Raw genomic sequence first — 18,497 nt, forward strand, 5'->3', positions numbered from 1 at the left:
AGCCCAGTCGAGGGTGGTGCACCCAGCGGAGGTAAATTCTGAGTCCTGGCTTGTGGGATTTGAGTTTTATATCAACCGTGTCCAGAAAACGAGAGAAGACAGAGAAGGGTGTGTTGTTCTGAGACTGAAGAAACGCCCCCGTGTCCCATCCCACGGGCCACGTCCCTTCTAGACTGTTTCCCCGCCAGGAGATTCCTGGCAGGCCTGTCCTGCGGGACACTGTCAGATGCGTTGTGACGGTGTGGTCTTTGTCTTGAAGGTGGAGCGGCAGAGGAGGCTGGAAAGGATAAAGCAGAAGCAGTCTCAGCTTCAGGAGCTCATCCTGCAGGTAACGGCCCTGCTCGCAGCAAGCGCCCCTGCGCCCACATAGTGTCCTGGCCAGCTCACGTGCAGGACGGAGGGCGGGAGGGCGCGTTCACACGGCTCACCAGTGTTGTCCTGAGCGCTGTGTGTCATGCACCTCGCTTAACGGACTCTGTCACAGGCGCACGAATAGGAGACGTAGTGCAAGCAGGGTCGTACTGCCCGCAGCCTCGGAGCGGGTCCTCAGTGGGTAAGAAGGGATCCGATCGTTCATGAAATCTCTGCTTTGAGAGTTTGAATGCACCCGCTGGGCTCCTGCACAGGCGTCGCAGACGTGAACTCTAGACGTGGGCCTTGTTCCCAGAGAGAGTGCGTGTGAGCAAACGTGTAGTGTGTGTGCTGGTTGTTACAGAGTCTAAGTGGCAGGAGGGATGCACTTTGGAGGGTAGCACGTGAGCCTTCCCTAGGACAGGTACGAAGCACGTTCTGGGGTGTGATGGCGAGTGTGGGTCAGAGGTCAGCACCCGTGGTCGGTGGGTGGCACCGTCCCCTGCACCTGCAGAGATGTCCACAGGTAGGGCCCTCGTCCCTGTATGGTCCTGGAGATGTCTGTTCTGGGTTGGAAGGAGAAACGGAGCTTGCTGGAGGGGTGGCCAGTCCCTGGATTGAGGCTGTGGTGTTGGGACCGTCTGGCTGGGCCCTGGGAGCAGGGTGGGGGGGGGGGGGGGAAGTCCAGTGCAGGGAGGTCAGCTGCCACAGAAGTGCTGGGTGGTCAGGAAAGGGAAGATAACTTAGTGATTTATTGAGGTGCCCTGTACCCCAAGGGCAGTGAGACCACAGGCCCTGTGGTCAGGTTGGAGGGTGTGGGGGAGCCCTGGGACCCTGGGGGGAAGTGTAGGGAGGTCTCAGGACAGACAGGCCCAGCAGCTGAGGTTGGGAGATCTCTGAACAGGGAAAAGTCCAGGAGGGGCCAGCAGGGAGGTTGGGATGCCTGCTGGCCCCGCACCTGCAGACCATGGCGGAGGCTGAACGTCTTGTCCCGCTGGGCGGTCTGGGTGTGGGGGCACCCTACCTGAGCCTCAGTGTCTCCTTAGCCCCAGAGGAGGTCTCCTGTGGTGGGAATGCTTTGCTGGGCAGGAAGGCGGGAAAGCAGCACCCCCGCCCCCATCCTTCTGCTCGGTGAGCACCGAGGCACCAGGCCAGCTGGGGAGGGAGGGGCGCTTTCTGCCACAGCAGCGGGAGGGTCATCCTGAAGGTGCTGTCATTTTGGGGCTGAGCACCTGTGTCCCCAGAGAGCCCTGCCCCGGCGGTGTGCTGGCATTTGCTCCTCTGGGAGGTTCTGGGTGTGTGGCTGCATGTCTGCCTTCTGGGGTGGGGTGCATACAGGGGACAGGCCGGTCTTGGGGATGTTTCTGTCTTAGAGGTGTGAGCACCTGCATCCGTTCTCCTCGGGGTGTGTGCTTTTCTTCAGGGTGTGCTTTCTCTGCTGGGCCCTGATGCCCTCCCCGCCCCCCCCCCCCCCCCCCCCCGCCCACTGTCCTCTCTGACCTCTCAAGGGGCCGACCCCTGTTTCTGTGCTGTGCGGCCGGGGGTGGGGTCGTCGGGGACTCCTGTGGACAAGGCCTTAGATCGAGGCAGCTGGTGTGAGCGGCTGGCGGTGGCTCCTCTTTTGTAGCAAATTGCCTTCAAGAACCTGGTGCAGAGGAACCGCCAGGCAGAACAGCAGGCCAGCCGGCCGCCCCCCCCAAACTCGGTCATCCACCTGCCTTTCATCATCGTCAACACCAGCAAGAAGACTGTCATCGACTGCAGCATTTCCAATGACAAGTAGGTAGTCCCCGGAGGGCCCTCCCACTCCCCCAGGTTCCAGCTGAGGCTCAGGTCGGAGTGGAGGATGCCACTCTCACAGTTAGGAAAGACAGAGTGCGTCTGCTTGCTCGTTTGTACAAGTACTAACTCTGATTATTAAGTACAGTCTTTTAGCATAATTAAGTTACAGACTCATTTCTCATGTCCCTGGTTATAAACATTTGTCTTTTAAAAGGAAAACAGGGGCCCCTGGGGGGCTTAGTAGGGTGAGCATCTGACTCTAGGTCTCGGCTCGGGTCATGATCTTGGGGTTCACGAGTTTGAGCCCCTGCATCAGGCTCTGCTGACAGCAGGGAGCCTGCTTGGAACTCTCTCTCCCTCTCTTTCTGCCCCTCCCCATTCACATTCACTCTCCCTCTCTCAAAATAAATGGATAAACATTTAAAAAATACATAAAAGGGAAACAGATAAAGTCTGAGGTGTTGTTACTAGCACACCTGTTTAAACATCCAGAGAGCTTGTTCACTGGGGGGGGTGCTGCGGGCAGCGCAGAGTGGAGCCCGTGGGTTTGGCAGGACAGCAGATGAAAAGGGGCCCAAGTGAGGTTGGGGTGAGGGGCGTTCCCGCTGAGGGGACTGGAGCCACTCCTGCCCCTCCCTGTCTTGAAGATGGCAGGTGACTCCCTTTCTGGGGGTGACTGTCCCCAGGTTCGAGTACCTGTTCAACTTTGACAACACGTTTGAGATCCACGACGACGTTGAGGTGCTGAAGCGCATGGGAATGGCCTGCGGCCTGGAATCTGGCACCTGCTCTGCCCAGGACCTGAAGACAGCGAGGAGCCTGGTGCCCAAGGCACTGGAGCCCTACGTGACAGGTCAGTCATGTCCGCGAGCCACGGGGGCCCCACCCTAGCCTGGGACGTCTGGCGAGAGCAGGGACGGCCTGGGCGGGAGGGCTGGGGCTGTGGGGGTAGGGGGAGTGTGGCATGGGGAGGCCACAGCGGTGTGCTGTGGCTTTGCCGGTGTAGTTGACGCGATGAAGGTGCTAAGTGAGGGTTTCACCTTCTGGGTGCAAGTGGGGTGGGGCTGGAGGTCTCGCAGGCAGGACGGCCCCCCCGACCCCCAGAGGGCCGTCGGTGCCCCCTGCCAGGTGACCCAGCGTGGCCTCCTCCTGACTCAGGGGCGAGGAGCTGTGTGCCTGGTGAGCTGAGAGCTGGTCCTCTCACTGCCTTCCCTTCTTGGGACTTCTCTGCTGAGCACCAAGGCCGTGGCCACAGAGGGAAGGGGCTTTGTGGTGAGAGAGCTGTGGCGGGGGCTGTCCCCCAGAGGTGCTGGGCTGGATTGGACCCCCGGGCGCCTGCCACCCCCCAGGGCCCTGGACAAGTCCCTGGCACTGGCTACACTCTGGCACACCCACTCAAGCCGGCAGTCACGGTTGGTCCCTCTTGGGGAGGAAGGTGCTCGGGGGTCCGGCCGTCTGGCCCGTGGCCGCCTGGTTGCAGCGCGAGCCTCCACCTGTGACCTTTGCTGCGTTTTCTTCTCTTCTCAGAGATGGCTCAGGGATCGATCGGAGGGGTGTTCGTCACATCGGTGTCCACCTCCAATGGCACGAGGCTTTCTGCCAGGTGACCGCGGCTCTGGACGGGGCGGGACCCCACACGCAGGCCAGGCGCAGCTCACAACACAACCCTGTTGTTGCCTCTTAACACACTTGGGGCCACAACGTGTACAGAATTTTGTTCCCTGCTCTCTTCAATTTGCCATTTACTGTAGTAGTTTTTGTGTGTCACTAAAGGAGCTTTATTATTTAAACCATTGGGTGTTAGTCTTTGGTCCAGCCGTCCCACGGAACAGAATTATGTTGTTCCTGGGTATTTATCTTAGGTTTTTAAAGATTAATTTTTTCTCTATTGACAAAACAGGGTTTTATTAACTTTCACGGTATATTAGGTTACACGTTACCCATATTACCTTCTGTCAGTCCTACATAATGATAAATGTTAAATTTTTTAAAATATAAGGTAGATAAGCAGCCTGTAGGTTCAACAAAGTGGGATGGATCTGATCTGATAAAGGACAGTGTAGCTTTCTGTGGCCATCACGCGACTCCTGGGTTCTGTGGCACCTGCACTGAAGTCTTTGGTGGGGTGTCTGGCCCCGGTCAGGGTTAGGTGGAGGTCAGCTCCCTCCCTCTGCCTGTGTGCCTGTGCATGCGTGCATGTGTGTGCGTGTGTGCAGTAGTCTGTGTGATGCTGATAACCAGTTATTGCAAGAGGCAGAATTTGGGTATTTTTTAGCTTTTCATGTTCATGAAATTGTTTTTACTGATTAAAGTTTCAGAGATGCACATCAGCTTTTACATGAGGGAAGCAAAGCCATTACCATTTCAGAAGAAAAACCAACTTAAACACCAGCCTGACGTTTACAAAAGCGCAGTAATTTGCTGGGCAGTTGGGTGGTTCCCACTTAGAAAAGAGGCTGCAGTTTGAAGCAGCCTTAGGGCTAAATTTTTGGCCTTTTCTGATGTTTGCGAGGCTGGGTTTCCCAGTTGTGGGGTTCCTTTGTCAAAGAGCATAATGATGAATGGTCCTCATCGCACCGTGCGAACAAATCCTAACTAGCGAGGGGCATGTCTGCTTGCGCGTTAGAGAAAAGCATCGCCGTGCCCCAGCTCTGGCCTGGGGGGGAGGTGGGGGCAGTGCCCTCAGGGCCCCGTCCATGCTGGCCCACCAGAGCCGTCCACGCTGGCCCACCAGAGCCGCCCTCGGCAGTCGTTCCGCGCCTAAAACGCGTGTCCTGCACAGCTCTGCCCCCACGTTCTGTGCTCTCAAAGCAGCTGCAGGCCTTCTAGGCTGGTGGTGGAGGGGTACCCGAGTCCTGCATGCTTGCGGGAGGTGACCGGCCAGAATCTGGGGGATCTCTGTGCAGCTCTGCGTTGCAGGCTGGAATCCCTTTAGTGTCTGATGTCTCTTAGGGTACTTTTCTTGTTGCTAGACCCAAATACCAAGGAATCACAGTGACTTTTGACAACAAGTGTCTGAACAGGTCACACGGGTGTGTGCACCTCTTAGTGGGTGTGGGCAGTCACCTTTCGGGGCCCCAGGACTGTGTCTGCTGCCTTGTGTCTGACCCACTCTGTGCCAGGGGCCGCCTGAACCCAGAGGTGTTTCCTCAGGACCCCAGTTTTTAAAATCTCTCTGTTCTAGGCCAGGGTCTTGCCTGAGGCACTGGTGCCATTTGGGGCTAGATGACTGTCCTGCATGCTGCCCGGTGCCTTGTTGATGTGTTTGGTGGCACCCTTGGGCCCAGGTGCCAGTAGTCACCCCCCTCACACCCCATGTGACAGCCAGAGATGATTACGTGTCCCCTGCTGAGACTCTCAGGGCCCAGTGCCAACATAGATGGGTTCCAGACGCACGTCTGAGCAGCCCTGCTTCCCTCCAGCACCCAGCCCTGCGACTCCACCTCTCTGGGCCCCTGCTCCCTGCCCTGCCGACCCCACTGGCCTTCAGAAAGTGCCATTTCATGAAATGGTAGAATGTGTGGGGTCCTGGGGGCTGTTCCTGGAAGTTCAGGTTGCAGAGTGTGTGAGACTCATGTGTTACAGCTCTGCTCCCAGGGCTCCGCACAGTACAGGGCAGGGGGTGGTGGTGGTGGTGGTGGAGTGTGGGCCTGGGGTGTCCTTTACACACGCACGCACACACAAGTGCATGTATATACCATCGCAAGGCAGTACACATGCACGCATGCAACCACACGTGCACATGACTACACACGTGCATATACAACCACATATGTGTATACACGTGCACACAACCACATGCATGCATGCATACACACATGTGCATATACAACCACACACAACCACATACGTGCATACATGTGCACACACAACTATGCACCTGCATATACAACCACATACAGTCACACACGTGCATACATGTGCACACACATACATAGCCATGCACATAACACGTGCACACACAACTCGCTGGGCACCCCCGTGCGCTGCCATCTGGAATGCCTTGCTTTGGAGGGCTCCATGTCCTTTTTGGGGCCCCTTTTTCCTCACCTGTTGTCCCCTCCCTCCTGGAGATCCAGGAGGTCACAAGTACGAGGCCTGGAAGAAGGACCTGTGGTTTCCAGTTTGAGCCCGTCGGGGCTTGGTTTGTGATGTCATGACAGATATTGTGGCCCTGCCGGCGTTGCCTCGTGTGCGGTGATCTTTGTCTTGAGGAGGGGCTTGGGGTGAAGCGCCAGCTCGGCGGGAGCGGACGTGGGGGCGCCCCACTCGGGCTGCGTGCTGCTGACCGCCTTGTCTCCTCGTTCCCACAGCGACCTGACCAATGGTGCGGATGGCGTGCTGGCCACGAGCTCCAGCGGGTCCCAGTACAGCGGCTCCCGGGTGGAGACCCCCGTGTCGTACGTCGGGGAGGACGAGGAGGAGGACGACGACTTCAATGAGAATGAGGAGGAGGACTGACACCCGCGGCCGGCCCTCACAGTCCGCGTCGGGAGAGACTGCTTTTGGTGTGGGCTGGGTTCCTCCTTGGCCCCTCCCGAGGAGACGCCAGAGCGGGCGAGGGCTGCGTTCCACGGGGGCTTGGGGCGCACTGGGGCGCCGGCCACGACGCAGGGCCTCTCTCCGCTGTCCAGGATCTTGTTTGCGTTGTCTGTCTGTAGCTCAGAGTTCACTTTGCCCCTTGGTTCTTGCTGAGTGTGCCTCCTCCCACAGCCCGCCGGCAGCCGCGGACGGTGCCGGCCGAGCCCTGCTCTTCAGCCTTGGGCCACGAATTGTATTAGGACTTTATTTTCCCTTAAATTATATTGACTGTGTGACTCCATCAAGTTTGTTCATTTTTTTTTTTCCTCTATGTTGCAGCAAATTGCGAAGTTCTTTATTTGTTTTTGTTTTGTTTGGTAAAAGTTCACTGCCGTGCTGGTGCAGCTACGAAAACTGGAGGGCTTGGAGCGGCGTGTGGCTTGCGGTGAGGCCTGCCTGATTTCTCACAGGCAGCGTCTGCAGACTTTACTATATAGTTGTTTACACACCTACACGTCTGTCGTCTAAAGACGCAAACGGAAACAAACGTATTTGTTTCGTGAGCATCTTCCTATAATCTACGATAAAGTTGACATTAAATATAGAGAATGTTCTAACAGTTTTTTAACTCAAAATTTGTCAATCATTTTTAATAGTTCTTTTTTTATAAAAAGAAACGGAATTTCAGGACAGGCAGTAGTCCCTTTTAAAATTTATTCACAAAGAACCATTAACCGCACAGTTGCTGTTAGCTGCCTGTTCTACAACAATAGTCTTTTTATTGAAACACAAATAAACTTTTCTGTAATATTTTATGGAATATAAAGAGACTTTAATTGTTTGACTTGTTTAACTCGGCACTGTTAGTTTTTATTAATAAAACGCGCATGGGCATTTTAAACCAGCTCCGTGTTCCTCTAATTCACGATTATTGTGCGGAAGCTGCAGCGTGTGTCTTCTCGCTGAGCGAGGACAGTCACCGGGCTGCACACAGAGCGCCCCTCACCCTCCTCCTGCGTCCTCAGAGCTGGGACAGGTTCTGGGCTGTTGAGTCTCAGAAAGAATAAGATCGTCAGAGAAGAAAGGACAGTTCACCATCTTAACTTGAACCAGCTGAGAAAACCCACCAGTGTTTTGAAGCCACAGGCCTTGCAAGGGAGCCCACAGTCCCGTGGGTGGATGTGGCCACCTGCCTGCTCTGGCCGGTCATGACTTCCCTCAACTGCCCTGAGGGCCAGGGGGCCACTGAGTTCTGGCGCCCTTTGCCTGCTGTGTGCGGGCGGGACCCCCAGACAACGTGTGGGGTGCTTGCATGGGAGTAAGACACCAGGCCGCATGCGATACTAGGGTGGGAGGCGGGGTTGCTCTGGGACAGGGGGCTTGTTTGGCCACAATGCTCCAGGTTTTTCTAGAGCAGCTGGCGGAGGCGGAGGTGTGCACCTTGGCAACCGCAGCGCCCTGACTTCCTCTGGGGTTTGCTGTGCCCCACCCGCCACCTGATCGCCACCTGCTCGCCACCCCTCCTTACCAGCCAGAGCTCTGGCTCCTCAGCGTAGTCTGATTTCCCTGACTTGGGATTGAAACTTTAATAAGAGAGTTCTTAAAGAAAAAGTGACTTTTTTGTTATTTTTCCCCTTATCAGGAAAGACGTGACTGTTGTATGTAGAGCAAAGTGTGACTTTAATGTGCTTTATTTGTACAGGGTAGGAATTGTGTCTTTAAAAGCAAGCCTTCCGATCGTCCGTCCTCGTGAGGCGTGTTTCTTGCTGACGTGGGTCCCAGAAATTGCAGAGGTCAGGGAAGCTGAGGCCCAGTAAGGAGAGAGAAGTTCGCTTGGGGCGAGTATCTGGGCATCGTTAGTGGGTAACCACTGCCTCGGGGTCACCGTGTTGGCCCAGTGTTTTGATCCTCACTACGAATTCTGTGTCAAGGAGCAGAGAAGACTTAGCGAGAAGCTGTCGACTCCAGTGCTAAGTGCTTACAGGTCACAGCCTGCGGCTCTGGGCTGGCTTCCAGTGCTTGGCGGCCGGGCGCCCTGCTCTCTACTGCTGGATTTTGAGCTTGAACTCCACCTTCCCCTCGTAGGGATCGTGGGGGTTGTCAAATGTTACATGATCGGCCAGGATCTTGCACACGATGAGGACCTCCGTGTTTCTGGGGACGTTGAGAAGTTTTACAGCGACCAGAGGGTTGCTGTAGTGGGGCTGGAACAATGTGGGAAGACGGGAGGAAGCGAGAGTTAGAAACTGTGGCAGACATCCGGGCGGGCTGCTCGGAGGCGGTGCCCGCCTGCCCTATCTGAGCATGGCTGCCCTCACACCCTCTGCTGTGTGCCAGAACTCACAGGGACAGAGGGGTCTCTCTCCATGTAGGAACGAGGAGAGTTGGTCTGGGGGGTGAGACAGCACCAGTGACAAAGTTGGCCTCAAATTGTGCTTGATGAAAATTAGTTTAAAAATAAAACAGGAAAAATTAAGAGACTTGGAGGAAGTGCTTCAAAATGGATATGTGGTGTCACAACAGGATTTGGGAAGTGCTCGGAAGGTTAGAAGAATTAGGCTTGATATTTATGTTTTGTGTGAGAGCCTTGTGCTTTCCGGTAGTTACGGGCGGTGGGTTTGGGAAGTGCCCAGGGAGCTGTGTGGTCAGGATGGGCTGAGGCAGCCTGGTTTGCGGTGCAGGTGAATGTTGATGGCTGTCCTCACACCGAGCACGTTGCTAACTTTGAGACGGTTCTGCGGCTGGTGGCAGGCCTACCTGTGCTTTGCTCCCGTAGTAAGGGAAGTAGTGGAGGCTGAAGGTGCCGTTGGGTGGGAAGTACTCCACCTGCAGGGGCTGGGCGTCCTTTTGCTGGTCCTGGGGGCAGAGAGGCCACCACCTGGGTGAGGCAGGAGCTGGGTACATGTGCGTGCAGCTTGTGTGTGTCCTGCCTGGTTGTCTGTGTGTGTGTGCACGCAAACAGTTCATGTGCAGTTACCAGAGACCAGATCTGGTCTTTAGGATCAGTACTGAGATCCCATCGGGCACATAACCTATTATTTTGCCAAACTAAGGTCACTTTGGTGACCTATCAGAGTGAAGAATGTGCTGGTCTGTCCGTATACGGCAGTGAAAGCCGTGAGGCTGGGTGGGCCGGTTTTGCCAAAACTGGCCAAAAGTTTGTGTGACATTCTGGGGTAAGCACTGCTTTCTCGTTTCTCGTCATTGTCAGAGTCTGCGAACTGCCTGGCGGGTGGCTGGATTTCGTCAGAACACAGATGGAGAACACTTTGGTGTCTGTTAAAGCTCAGGTTGGCCTACATGTGTGGTCGAGTGACTACAGGAGGGCCCAGAGCAAGCCAGGGACTTGCCCACAAGAGACAGGCCCTGGAGGTAGGCGCTGCCCTAAGGGAGCCTCCTGTCGCAGCCACCAGGGAAACAAGCTTTAGAAAATGATGAACGGAAGCAGTCTGCTTTTTTGTGCTTGAAAACTGGTTTTGCAGCGGGGCGGGGGTGGGGGGTGCTCAGCCAGTTAAGCGTCTGACTCTTGATTTTGGCTCAGGTCGTGGTCTCATAGTTTGTGACATGGAACCCTGCTTCGGGCTCTGTGCTGACAGTGTGGAGCCTGCTTGGGATTCTCCCTCTCTCTCTGCCCCTCCCCTGTGTGCGTGCTCTCTCTCTCTCTCTTTCTTTCTCTCAAAATAGGTAAATGAAAAAATTTTTAAAAAGCTGGTTTTTAGAAAAACTGGAGTGAATTCATGCCAACTCTTAGGAGCCCGAACACGTATGCTGTTAAACATCCATGGCTGTTGGTCACCTGGCATACGTGTAAGTAAATAAGAGAAAAAAAATGTAAAAAGGTACCTCGGTTTTTTCTAAACTGCCACCAAATACTTTGAAGCGTGTTAGTAACGTACTGTTCCAGACGCTTCTGGAAGCAGAACAGTAACAATGATACACTGTTTTTCTTACTCGGTTTTTGTGCCCTTAATGAAGCTGCTCTAAGTGATGGTTTGTGACGGTTGGTGCGACTGTGGATCCGGACGGTTGGGCTGGCGGCTGAGAGGAGCTTGGGGAGAAGTGGCTCCACCGCCACGGCCGCGCACTCACCAGGAAGGCGCAGTCCACCCTGGGCGCCGTGCTGTTGCTGGGGAGGAACTTGACGATCTGGAAGGGAAGGGCGTCCTTGTAGCTCTCCCGCCGGCTGTGTGTGTGAGGGGCCTGTCTGGCCTGGGGCTCCGTTGTCACCGCCCGCAGAGCCACTCCCTGGTGCTCCTCGGGGCCCTGGAGCGGGCGCGGCAGCTGCCCCCGCCGCCCGCAGCTCACCTGTGCTGCTCCCACGTCACGCTCTTTCAGTCTCCTGGGGTCTTGGCCTTCGGATGTACCTCCTTGTGCCTGGTGCCCAGGGCAGTACTGCCCTCCCCGCACGCCCTTCCCCTGCCAGGCGGTGACGAGACCCAGCAGGGACCCAGGAGCGTGTGTAGGGCACACACTCGTGGCCTCCCCGTCTCTTGGGAAGGGAGATAAATAGCGCTGGGCAGGTGTGGGGAGTCCCCAGACCGCACCTGTCGCCCAGTATGGAGCAGACACCCCTGGCCCTTCTGCCGTCGTCAGCCTCTGGTGGGATGTCCCCGTCCCCTGCACCGAGGCTGCATGGGCTGTGCTCTCCTGCGGCTCTCACACTGGCCTGTCCAGCCTCCCTCATGCCTGGCAGAGGGTCCCTGGCCCATATTGAAAACCTCTGCTCTGGATTGTGTCCGGGTGCCCTCCCAGCACCTGTATGTGGCCCGGCTGCTGTCGAGCTGTTGTGCACACGAGCTGGACTCTGCTGCCCAGTGTCGAGGTGCTGCTGCTGTGTGAGCTGTTTTCAGGTCGTATCGGGGGGGAAGCTCAGGGCACGCTGAGCATAGGAACAGAGCGGGAGGGAAGAGCGGTGCGTGTCCCAGCCCCACCACCGTGGACAGGGGCATGTGGGTCACGTGAGGGCCAGACCCCCGGCCTCCATGCCACGGCCGTCTCCACAGGCACCCTCAGGACTCACCCTGTTCATTTTAATCACAAAGCACGGCCTTCCTTCTGCGAAGCCGAAGTTGGGGTCCACCAGCCCTGAGCAATTTTGCAGCATGTCTGCTGTGAACTTGCAGGAGAACTTGGTGTGGTTGGGGGCCATGAACTTTTCCTGGAAGAAGTACTTCTCGGAGGTGCAGTTGATGCTGTCCTGCTGGGACTCTGGCGAGTAGCCTGCGGGGACACGTGCACTGGGGCTGGCTGGAGGGGGGCACAGCCCAGGCCCCTCCACGAAATTGTCTTGGAAGCGGGAAAAGCAGAGGCTGGAATCTTGTTAAACTTCACCTGCCAGGAAGGTGTGGAGGGTGTGCACGAGGTCCACCCAGGTCCTGTTGTCGGAGACATTGTAGGAAATGTCCAGGCCCTTGTCCCCGTAGACATCTGGCCTCAAGGTCACCCCTGGGAAGAGAGCAGGATGCGTGTGACTCAGTTCCCCCCAAGGTGTTGGTCACACCCAGCCACGTGCTGCAGACTCCCACACACCGCTGTCTGGCCCGGCGGCCAAGCATGGGTTGCTGCGGTCCTCAGGGGCCCCCGTGCGAGGGGACAGTGTCTGTGTGTCCTCCGCAACAGTGGCTCCGCAGGGGCCCTGCCCGACTTGTCGGAACCATGCTAGGCGGAGTTGTATTTGAATACACATTTGAAAAATCTTCACTGGTTTTGATTAAAAGCAATTGACAACATGTTAATCGTACAAAAAGTCAGGATGCACACGTGTAGGGAGCGGCAGTGGTTGCCTGTGTGCGGGGGCGGTCCTTGCTTCTGTGAGCGTCAGACGCGCGACCCCGTGTGTGCCATAAATTGGATAAATGGGGTCCCACCACCCAGATTCCACTCTCCTCCTTCCGTGTCCTGATGCTGTCGTAAGTGTGTCGTCATCGAACTGTCCACAGATACCACGTGCTGTTTCCCTGTGTGAATGAAGCTGGCCCCTTTGACGTGGGGACTTTTTAGATACGTCAGCCGGTGTTCTGTCCTTTTGTGGACGCTGTGGGCGCAACGTCTGTGTGCAGATTCAGGTCAAACCCTGGCGAGGATCTGACCCAGGGGAGCTTGGGCACGCTGCACAGGGTCCTCTCTGCTGGCGCTCTCAGCCTGTTCGTGCGTGTCAGTGGTGGCTGCTCCCCCCCACCCCCCGGGCTCCGGGCGAAGCACGTGTGTCACGCATCACGCTCTGTTCTGCGGCCACCGTGAGCTTACCTGTTGCCTGGCTCTAAAAACGACGCCCAGTAGAGCACTGTGGTGTTGTGATGCCGGGTGAAGGGATTTCCCGAAGACCCCTGGGGTGGAGGGGCCTGCCTGGGGGAACACACGCCCCCCGGCTCTCACTGCTGGGTTTTCCTTTCCTCCCACAGGAAGCGGTGTGGCCGCTGGGCGTTTCTCGGGCTATTGCTTCCGTGGGAAGTGTAGGGACGCCACCCACGAGTGGTGAGAGTCTCCATAGTTGTGCTGGAAAGTGCGTTTTCCTCCTTCACTTCTTCCCCCTTCTCCCCCTGCCCTTTCTCGTTTGGTCTGTGCAGGCAGCTGGGCTAGGTCCAGAGGTGACTCCGGACACGGGGCTCGGCCTTTGTTCCAAGCGTCCTTCCCCACACGGGACGGCAGACCAGCTGCTCTTAGAGAACAGTGTGTTCTGAACCGAGCTCGTGTTTGTGGACGTGGTAACAGGAGAGGCCTCGGTGCAGACGTGCGTCCAGTGCAAGACAAAAGCCCTTTCCTCCCACCAAGCCCTCTCCTCTGGCTCCAGCCTCCCTGCTCGGTGCCTTCTCCCAGACGGGCCCTGTGCACCTTTGTCGGCATCTAAAGTGAGCGATGTGAACATGGTCCCTGTAACAAATCTGTTTTAACAATTAAAACAACAGCCAAAGTCTGACCGTAACCTGGGGCCACTGTCCTCAAAAGAAGCTGAGGGGCTGTCCATGCCTGGGGGGGCCCCTTTAGAGTCCTGGGGCCCAGGGTGGGGCAGGAGGGTGTCCCCTTTAGAGTCCTGGGGCCCTGGTGGGAGGGTGTCCCCCTTCCGAGCCCTGAGGCCCCAGCGGCGATGGGAGGGTGTCCCCCTCAGAGCCCTGGGCCGTGGCATGAGTGGCCCCTCCTGATTGCCTCTCTGGGCTTTGTTCCTGAGGGTCTGTGTTCTGAGCCTGGGGCTCCCAGACTGCATGTGGCCTGACGCACTGGGTCCTGGGGTCCAGGCATGAGCCCCCCTTACCTGGTGACTTTAGCTGGTCTTGGTAGTCAGGTGTGTACGGGTCGAGTGTGCACATGAGTGTGTAAATGCACAGAGCAAAGATTGCGGTCATCACCACGTAGAAGGCCACATAGTAGAGGCTGATCCATACTGCAGGGAGGGGGGTGCGCAGTGTAAAGCTGCAGGTTTAACCACCTCAGTGCGCAAGGCAGTGGTGTTCACAGTGCATTCACACACAGTGCTGTGCAACCATCACGTCTGTCAGGTTCTAGAACGTTCTCCTCACCCAAGAGGTGCTCCGTACCCCTTAACAGTCTAAAAATCATAAGTTTGGGGCGCTTGGGTGGCTCAGTCAGTTAAGCATCTGGCTTAGTTTCATCTCAGGTCATGATCTCACGGTTCGTGTGTTCGAACTGTGCGTCAGGCTCTGTGCTGGCAGCTCAGAGCCCAGAGCCTGTTTGGATTCTGTGTCTCCCTCTCTCTGCCCCTCCCCTGCATGTGCTATGTCTCACTCTCAGAATAAATAAACATGAAAAAAATTTTTTTAAATAAAAAAATAAAAATCGTAAGTTTTAGGAGCATAGCTTCAAAAATGCTGTTCTCAAGTCTGTGGCTGAACCTTTGCGGCCAGCTCTCAGATGATCCCACTTTGTCAGGGGGGCGTTGGAGCCAAAATGGGCCTTGGGTTATCTGGTTGGAGACAGGCAGCCTCCTGGGTCCTGGGTGCCTGGACAGCACAGCGTCCCCGTCCCCGCGGGCACACCCCCCACCCCACCACGTCCCCATCCCCGCGGGCACACCCCCCACCCCACCACGTCCCCGTCCCCGTCCCCGCGGGCACACACCCCACCGCGACAGCGTCCGGCCCAGCATCTGCCCGGTGTCCGGGTTCCAGCAGTAGCGCTGAAACTCCTCCATCCGCTGGCTGCATGACTTCTTCTCCTGCAGCGCCGCCATCGCCCCTGCGGATCAGGGAGCTCCCCACACCTGGCCTGAGGGGAGAAAGGTGGCCTGTGGGTTTTATAGTCTCCTCCCCTGAAGGTCAAGTCTCCGGGGAAAGAACCAGGGCGGTGATCACGCCTTGCTATCCAAACACAGTGGCTATCAGATGCCTCCTCGCCTCGCCACCCCTCCTCTCCGGATGCCCTTGGCCAAGTCCTTGTCTGCTCTGGCCCCTGGCACCTTGTTGAAATGCAGATTCTGACCCAGCGGGGGCTCCTGGTGGACTGTGCCTGTGGCTTTAGGACCCCGGTGATGCCCGGGGCATGCGTGGGCTGACAGCACGTCGGAATCACCGGGCCATAGGTATGCCTGCCGCCTGTCCCAGGGCCGAGTTTCTGAATGAGCTGACCTGCCAAGGCGGCCTGACCGCCCAGAGGGCTGCAGGCCCCCTGACCACCCTGACACAGGACCAGAAGCAGGAGACCTTGGCGGTTTATGTAGCTGGGGCCGTGACATCTGCTCACCGGGGTACCTACCGCTGCCATGAGACAAATGTACCACAGAAGTCTTTTCACAAATATCCAAGTCAAAGCCTGATTACAATAACAGGTATTGTACCCAAGGACCTAGGATTTCATTTGCTGTCCCCTCTAGGTTTTCCCTCTGAGGGGACATTTGTAGCCAAATTTGACGGTTTCATTTGGAAGAAGAATAATGAAAAGTGCTCTTTTCAGTTGTTCTGACTTATTTTAACATGATTTCATTTGTTAGCAAAATGAGCCCCCAGAGATTCAGATGGAGTAGCACCATTTTAGCTTGGACTCGTAATTTTTTAATGGACCAAATCTGTGTGTCTTTCGTACGCTGTTCTCATTCACAACTTGGGGATTTCAGGTCAGTAAGACACAGTGACGTTAGGTTGCTAATTGCCCACGGCCCATGGGCCTGGGACCCCAGCCGCCGGGGCCTGAAGACAGAGAAGCGACCATCCCCACAGAATAAATGCCACCCTCACCTGGGAAGTATAGACATGTCCTTGAAATGAGCAAGAAGTGAATCCTTTCCAGAAGTCGTTGAAAGAAACCATCCACATTTAGTCTCTGGAGTCCCAGATGTGAGAAAGTGTGGGCTGAACTGCACACACATGATCACAGTGCCCTCCGGATGTGTGCCTGCGGGGAGGAGAGGCAGGGGAGGGAGGCTCCCACACAGCATGCTCTGAGAACGTGCGACAGATGCCCCACAAAGAGCGGGCTCCAGACGATGTGGGGAGCCCAGACTTCTCCCCCACCTGGCAGAAAAGAGGTGGGGCCCACCCCCTTATGCTGCTGGGGTGGAATAAAAAAAAAAAGCCAGCTAAAACTGAAGGATTAAATGATAGGAAAATATCCAGGTTTCAACTGATAATCATGCATTTTAGTCAAGAACCAGGAAGATTTCAAAATGAATTAAAACAAGGCAATCAAAAGGTGCCAATATCAAAGTGATAAGGCTGTTGGAATCAGAGATTTTAAGGCAGTTGTGATAAAAATGCTTGAGGGAGGAATCATAAACTTGTGAAACAAAGAAAAAAATAGTCTCAACAAAAAGTTTAAGGAAAGAAACAGAAGATACAAAGAAGAACCAACGGAAATATTATAAAAAATACAATAATGAACATAAAAAGCTCAATGAATGGATTCAGCTGCATAAAGGAGGGGACAGAGGAAAGAAATCAGTGACATGGAAGAAAAAATAATAGAAATTACGTGATCTGAACAGTAGGAAAAAGATGTTCAGTGCCTCAGGGACCTGGGGACTAATGGAGATGTAACATCTGTGCGATCAGAGTTCTGGAAGGAGAGAAGAAAGAGGACAGGGCTGAAAACTTCCAAACACAGCAAAAGATATAAACCTGTGTGTTCACAAAGCCAAGTGAAATCCGAATAGGGTAACTCCCCAGATCCACAGTGCATCATGATTAAACTTCTGAAAATTGAAAACATACACACACAAAAATCAAGAAAGCAGCCAGAGAAAAAAACATTTGAATTACAGATTACTCTTCAGAAAGCAGAGTCAGAAGGAAGCTGCAAAATATATTTAGATGCTGAAAGAAGAGATCTGTTACCCAGATCCTGAACCCAGCACAAATAGCAGGGATGAAGGGACCCCAACATTCTCAAATGAAGGAAAAGGAAAGGAAGATAATTTGCCAGCAGCAGACTTATCCTAAAAGTATGGCTAAAGGAAGTTCTCGAAACAGAAAGACGGTGTTGAAAGAATATGGGAGCATTAGGAAGGATGAAATAACATGGTAAGCGAAACATGGGCAAATACTATAAGCTCTCCTTTTCTTCTTGAATTTCCTTTTCTCTTTTTTAATAATTTATTCATTTTGAGAGAGAGCATATGCATGCTTGAGCGGGAGAGGGGCAGAGAGAGAAGGAGAGAGAGAGTCCCAAGCAAGCCCCGCACTGTCGGCACAGAACCCAAAGCGGGGCTTGAACTCACAAACCGTGAAATCATGACCTGAACTAAAACCAAGTGTCAGACACTTAACCATCTGAGTCCCTCTTCTTGAATTTTCTAAATTATGTTTGATGGTTGAAACAAAAACCATAACATTGCCTGATATTGTTCTAAATGTATGTAGATGAAATAATTAAGGTAATTATAAACAGGAAAGGATAAAGGGATGTGATATTTCTGCACTTCACTTGAACTGCTAAAGTGACAGCAATAGAATGTGATAAATTATGTACATATGATACCAACAGCAACCAATAAAAATATGCATAAAGAGATACACATAAAAATACTATAGATAAATCAAAATTGAATCCTAAAAATTTTTCAAAGTAACCCACAGGAAAAATGCCAGACCTCATCAACAATTACATTAAATGTAAATGCTATAAATACATCAGTCAAAAACAAAACAAAACAGAGACTGACAGAGTAGATTTAAAAACAGACCCAAATATAGGCTGTCTACTAGAAGCTTATCTCAAATAGAATGATATAGGCAGGTTGAACACAAAAGGATGAAAAAAGATACATCATGCAAATAAATACTAATCAATGAAACAGGTGTGGTTATATTAATATCATATAACTTCAGAGCAGAGAAAATTCCAGGAGACATTACGTAATGATAAAGGGTCAATCATCAAGAAGATATAGCAATCCTAAATGTGTATGCACCAAATAAGAGAGATGCAAAATGTGCAAAGCAAACTAATAAAACTGGCTTCAACAGTTCTCTCTCGATAATTGATAGAATAGCTAAATAGAAAATCAGCACGGATATAGAAGAATTCAACAATATTGTCAATTAACAGGACGCCATTGACATTTGTAGGCTAGCCCACCCAAGCACAACAGAATACACTTTCTTTTTAAGTGATCTTGGAACATATACCAGAATAGAGCATATTCTGAGCCATTAAACAAAGCTCCACAAAATTAAGAGAATTGAAACCATGCAGTGTGTCCTCCAATCATGATACAATCAAAGTAGAAACAAATAACACAAAGATAACAGGAGAATCCTCAAACATGTGAAAAGTAAATCACATTTCAAAGAATTCCTAAGTCAAAAGGAAGTCTTGAGGGAAATTTAAAAAACATAGGACTGATGAAGACAAAAATAGAACATCAAAATTCATGGGATGCAACTAATGCAGTGTTA

The 18,497-nt window shown here is 53.8% G+C and overlaps 2 protein-coding genes across 7 annotated transcripts in view; one reads left to right on the forward strand and one right to left on the reverse strand.

Annotated features, from left to right (window-relative positions):
* TFDP1 (transcription factor Dp-1) overlaps positions 1-7,555 on the forward strand; it is a 40,492-nt gene extending 32,937 nt beyond the window's left edge. For all 6 annotated transcript variants that reach the window (XM_042930798.1, XM_042930789.1, XM_042930808.1 and 3 more), the window contains 5 exons: positions 260-328; positions 1,979-2,130; positions 2,820-2,986; positions 3,661-3,736; positions 6,447-7,555. In XM_042930798.1, the coding sequence (XP_042786732.1) occupies positions 260-328; positions 1,979-2,130; positions 2,820-2,986; positions 3,661-3,736; positions 6,447-6,594 (612 nt within the window). In that variant the 3' untranslated portion in view covers positions 6,595-7,555. The remainder of the gene's footprint in view (positions 1-259; positions 329-1,978; positions 2,131-2,819; positions 2,987-3,660; positions 3,737-6,446) is intronic.
* A 96-nt stretch (positions 7,556-7,651) lies between these two features.
* On the reverse strand, positions 7,652-14,839 carry ATP4B (ATPase H+/K+ transporting subunit beta). Its single transcript, XM_042954647.1, has 7 exons — positions 14,733-14,839; positions 13,904-14,061; positions 11,986-12,099; positions 11,675-11,874; positions 10,744-10,800; positions 9,412-9,510; positions 7,652-8,858 (listed from the first exon to the last, which is right to left on the reverse strand). Exons 1-7 carry the CDS (start codon positions 14,837-14,839, stop codon positions 8,697-8,699), a joined length of 897 nt encoding a protein of 298 aa, XP_042810581.1. The 3' UTR covers positions 7,652-8,696.
* Between the last annotated feature and the right edge of the window lie 3,658 nt (positions 14,840-18,497).

This window comes from Panthera leo, chromosome A1 (assembly GCF_018350215.1).
Source record: "Panthera leo isolate Ple1 chromosome A1, P.leo_Ple1_pat1.1, whole genome shotgun sequence".
NCBI lineage: Eukaryota > Metazoa > Chordata > Mammalia > Carnivora > Felidae > Panthera > Panthera leo.

Coding starts and splice junctions, on each gene's coding strand:
- ATP4B (XM_042954647.1), bottom strand. CDS start 14,839: ATGGCGGCGCTGCAGGAGAAGAAGTCATGCAGCCAGCGGATGGAGGAG. Junction 12,100..13,903: donor AGACCAGCTAAAGTCACCAG/GTAAGGGGGGCT, acceptor CTCTCTTCCCAG/GGGTGACCTTGAGGCCAGAT. Junction 9,511..10,743: donor GGGTGGACTGCGCCTTCCTG/GTGAGTGCGCGG, acceptor CTCTGCCCCCAG/GACCAGCAAAAGGACGCCCA.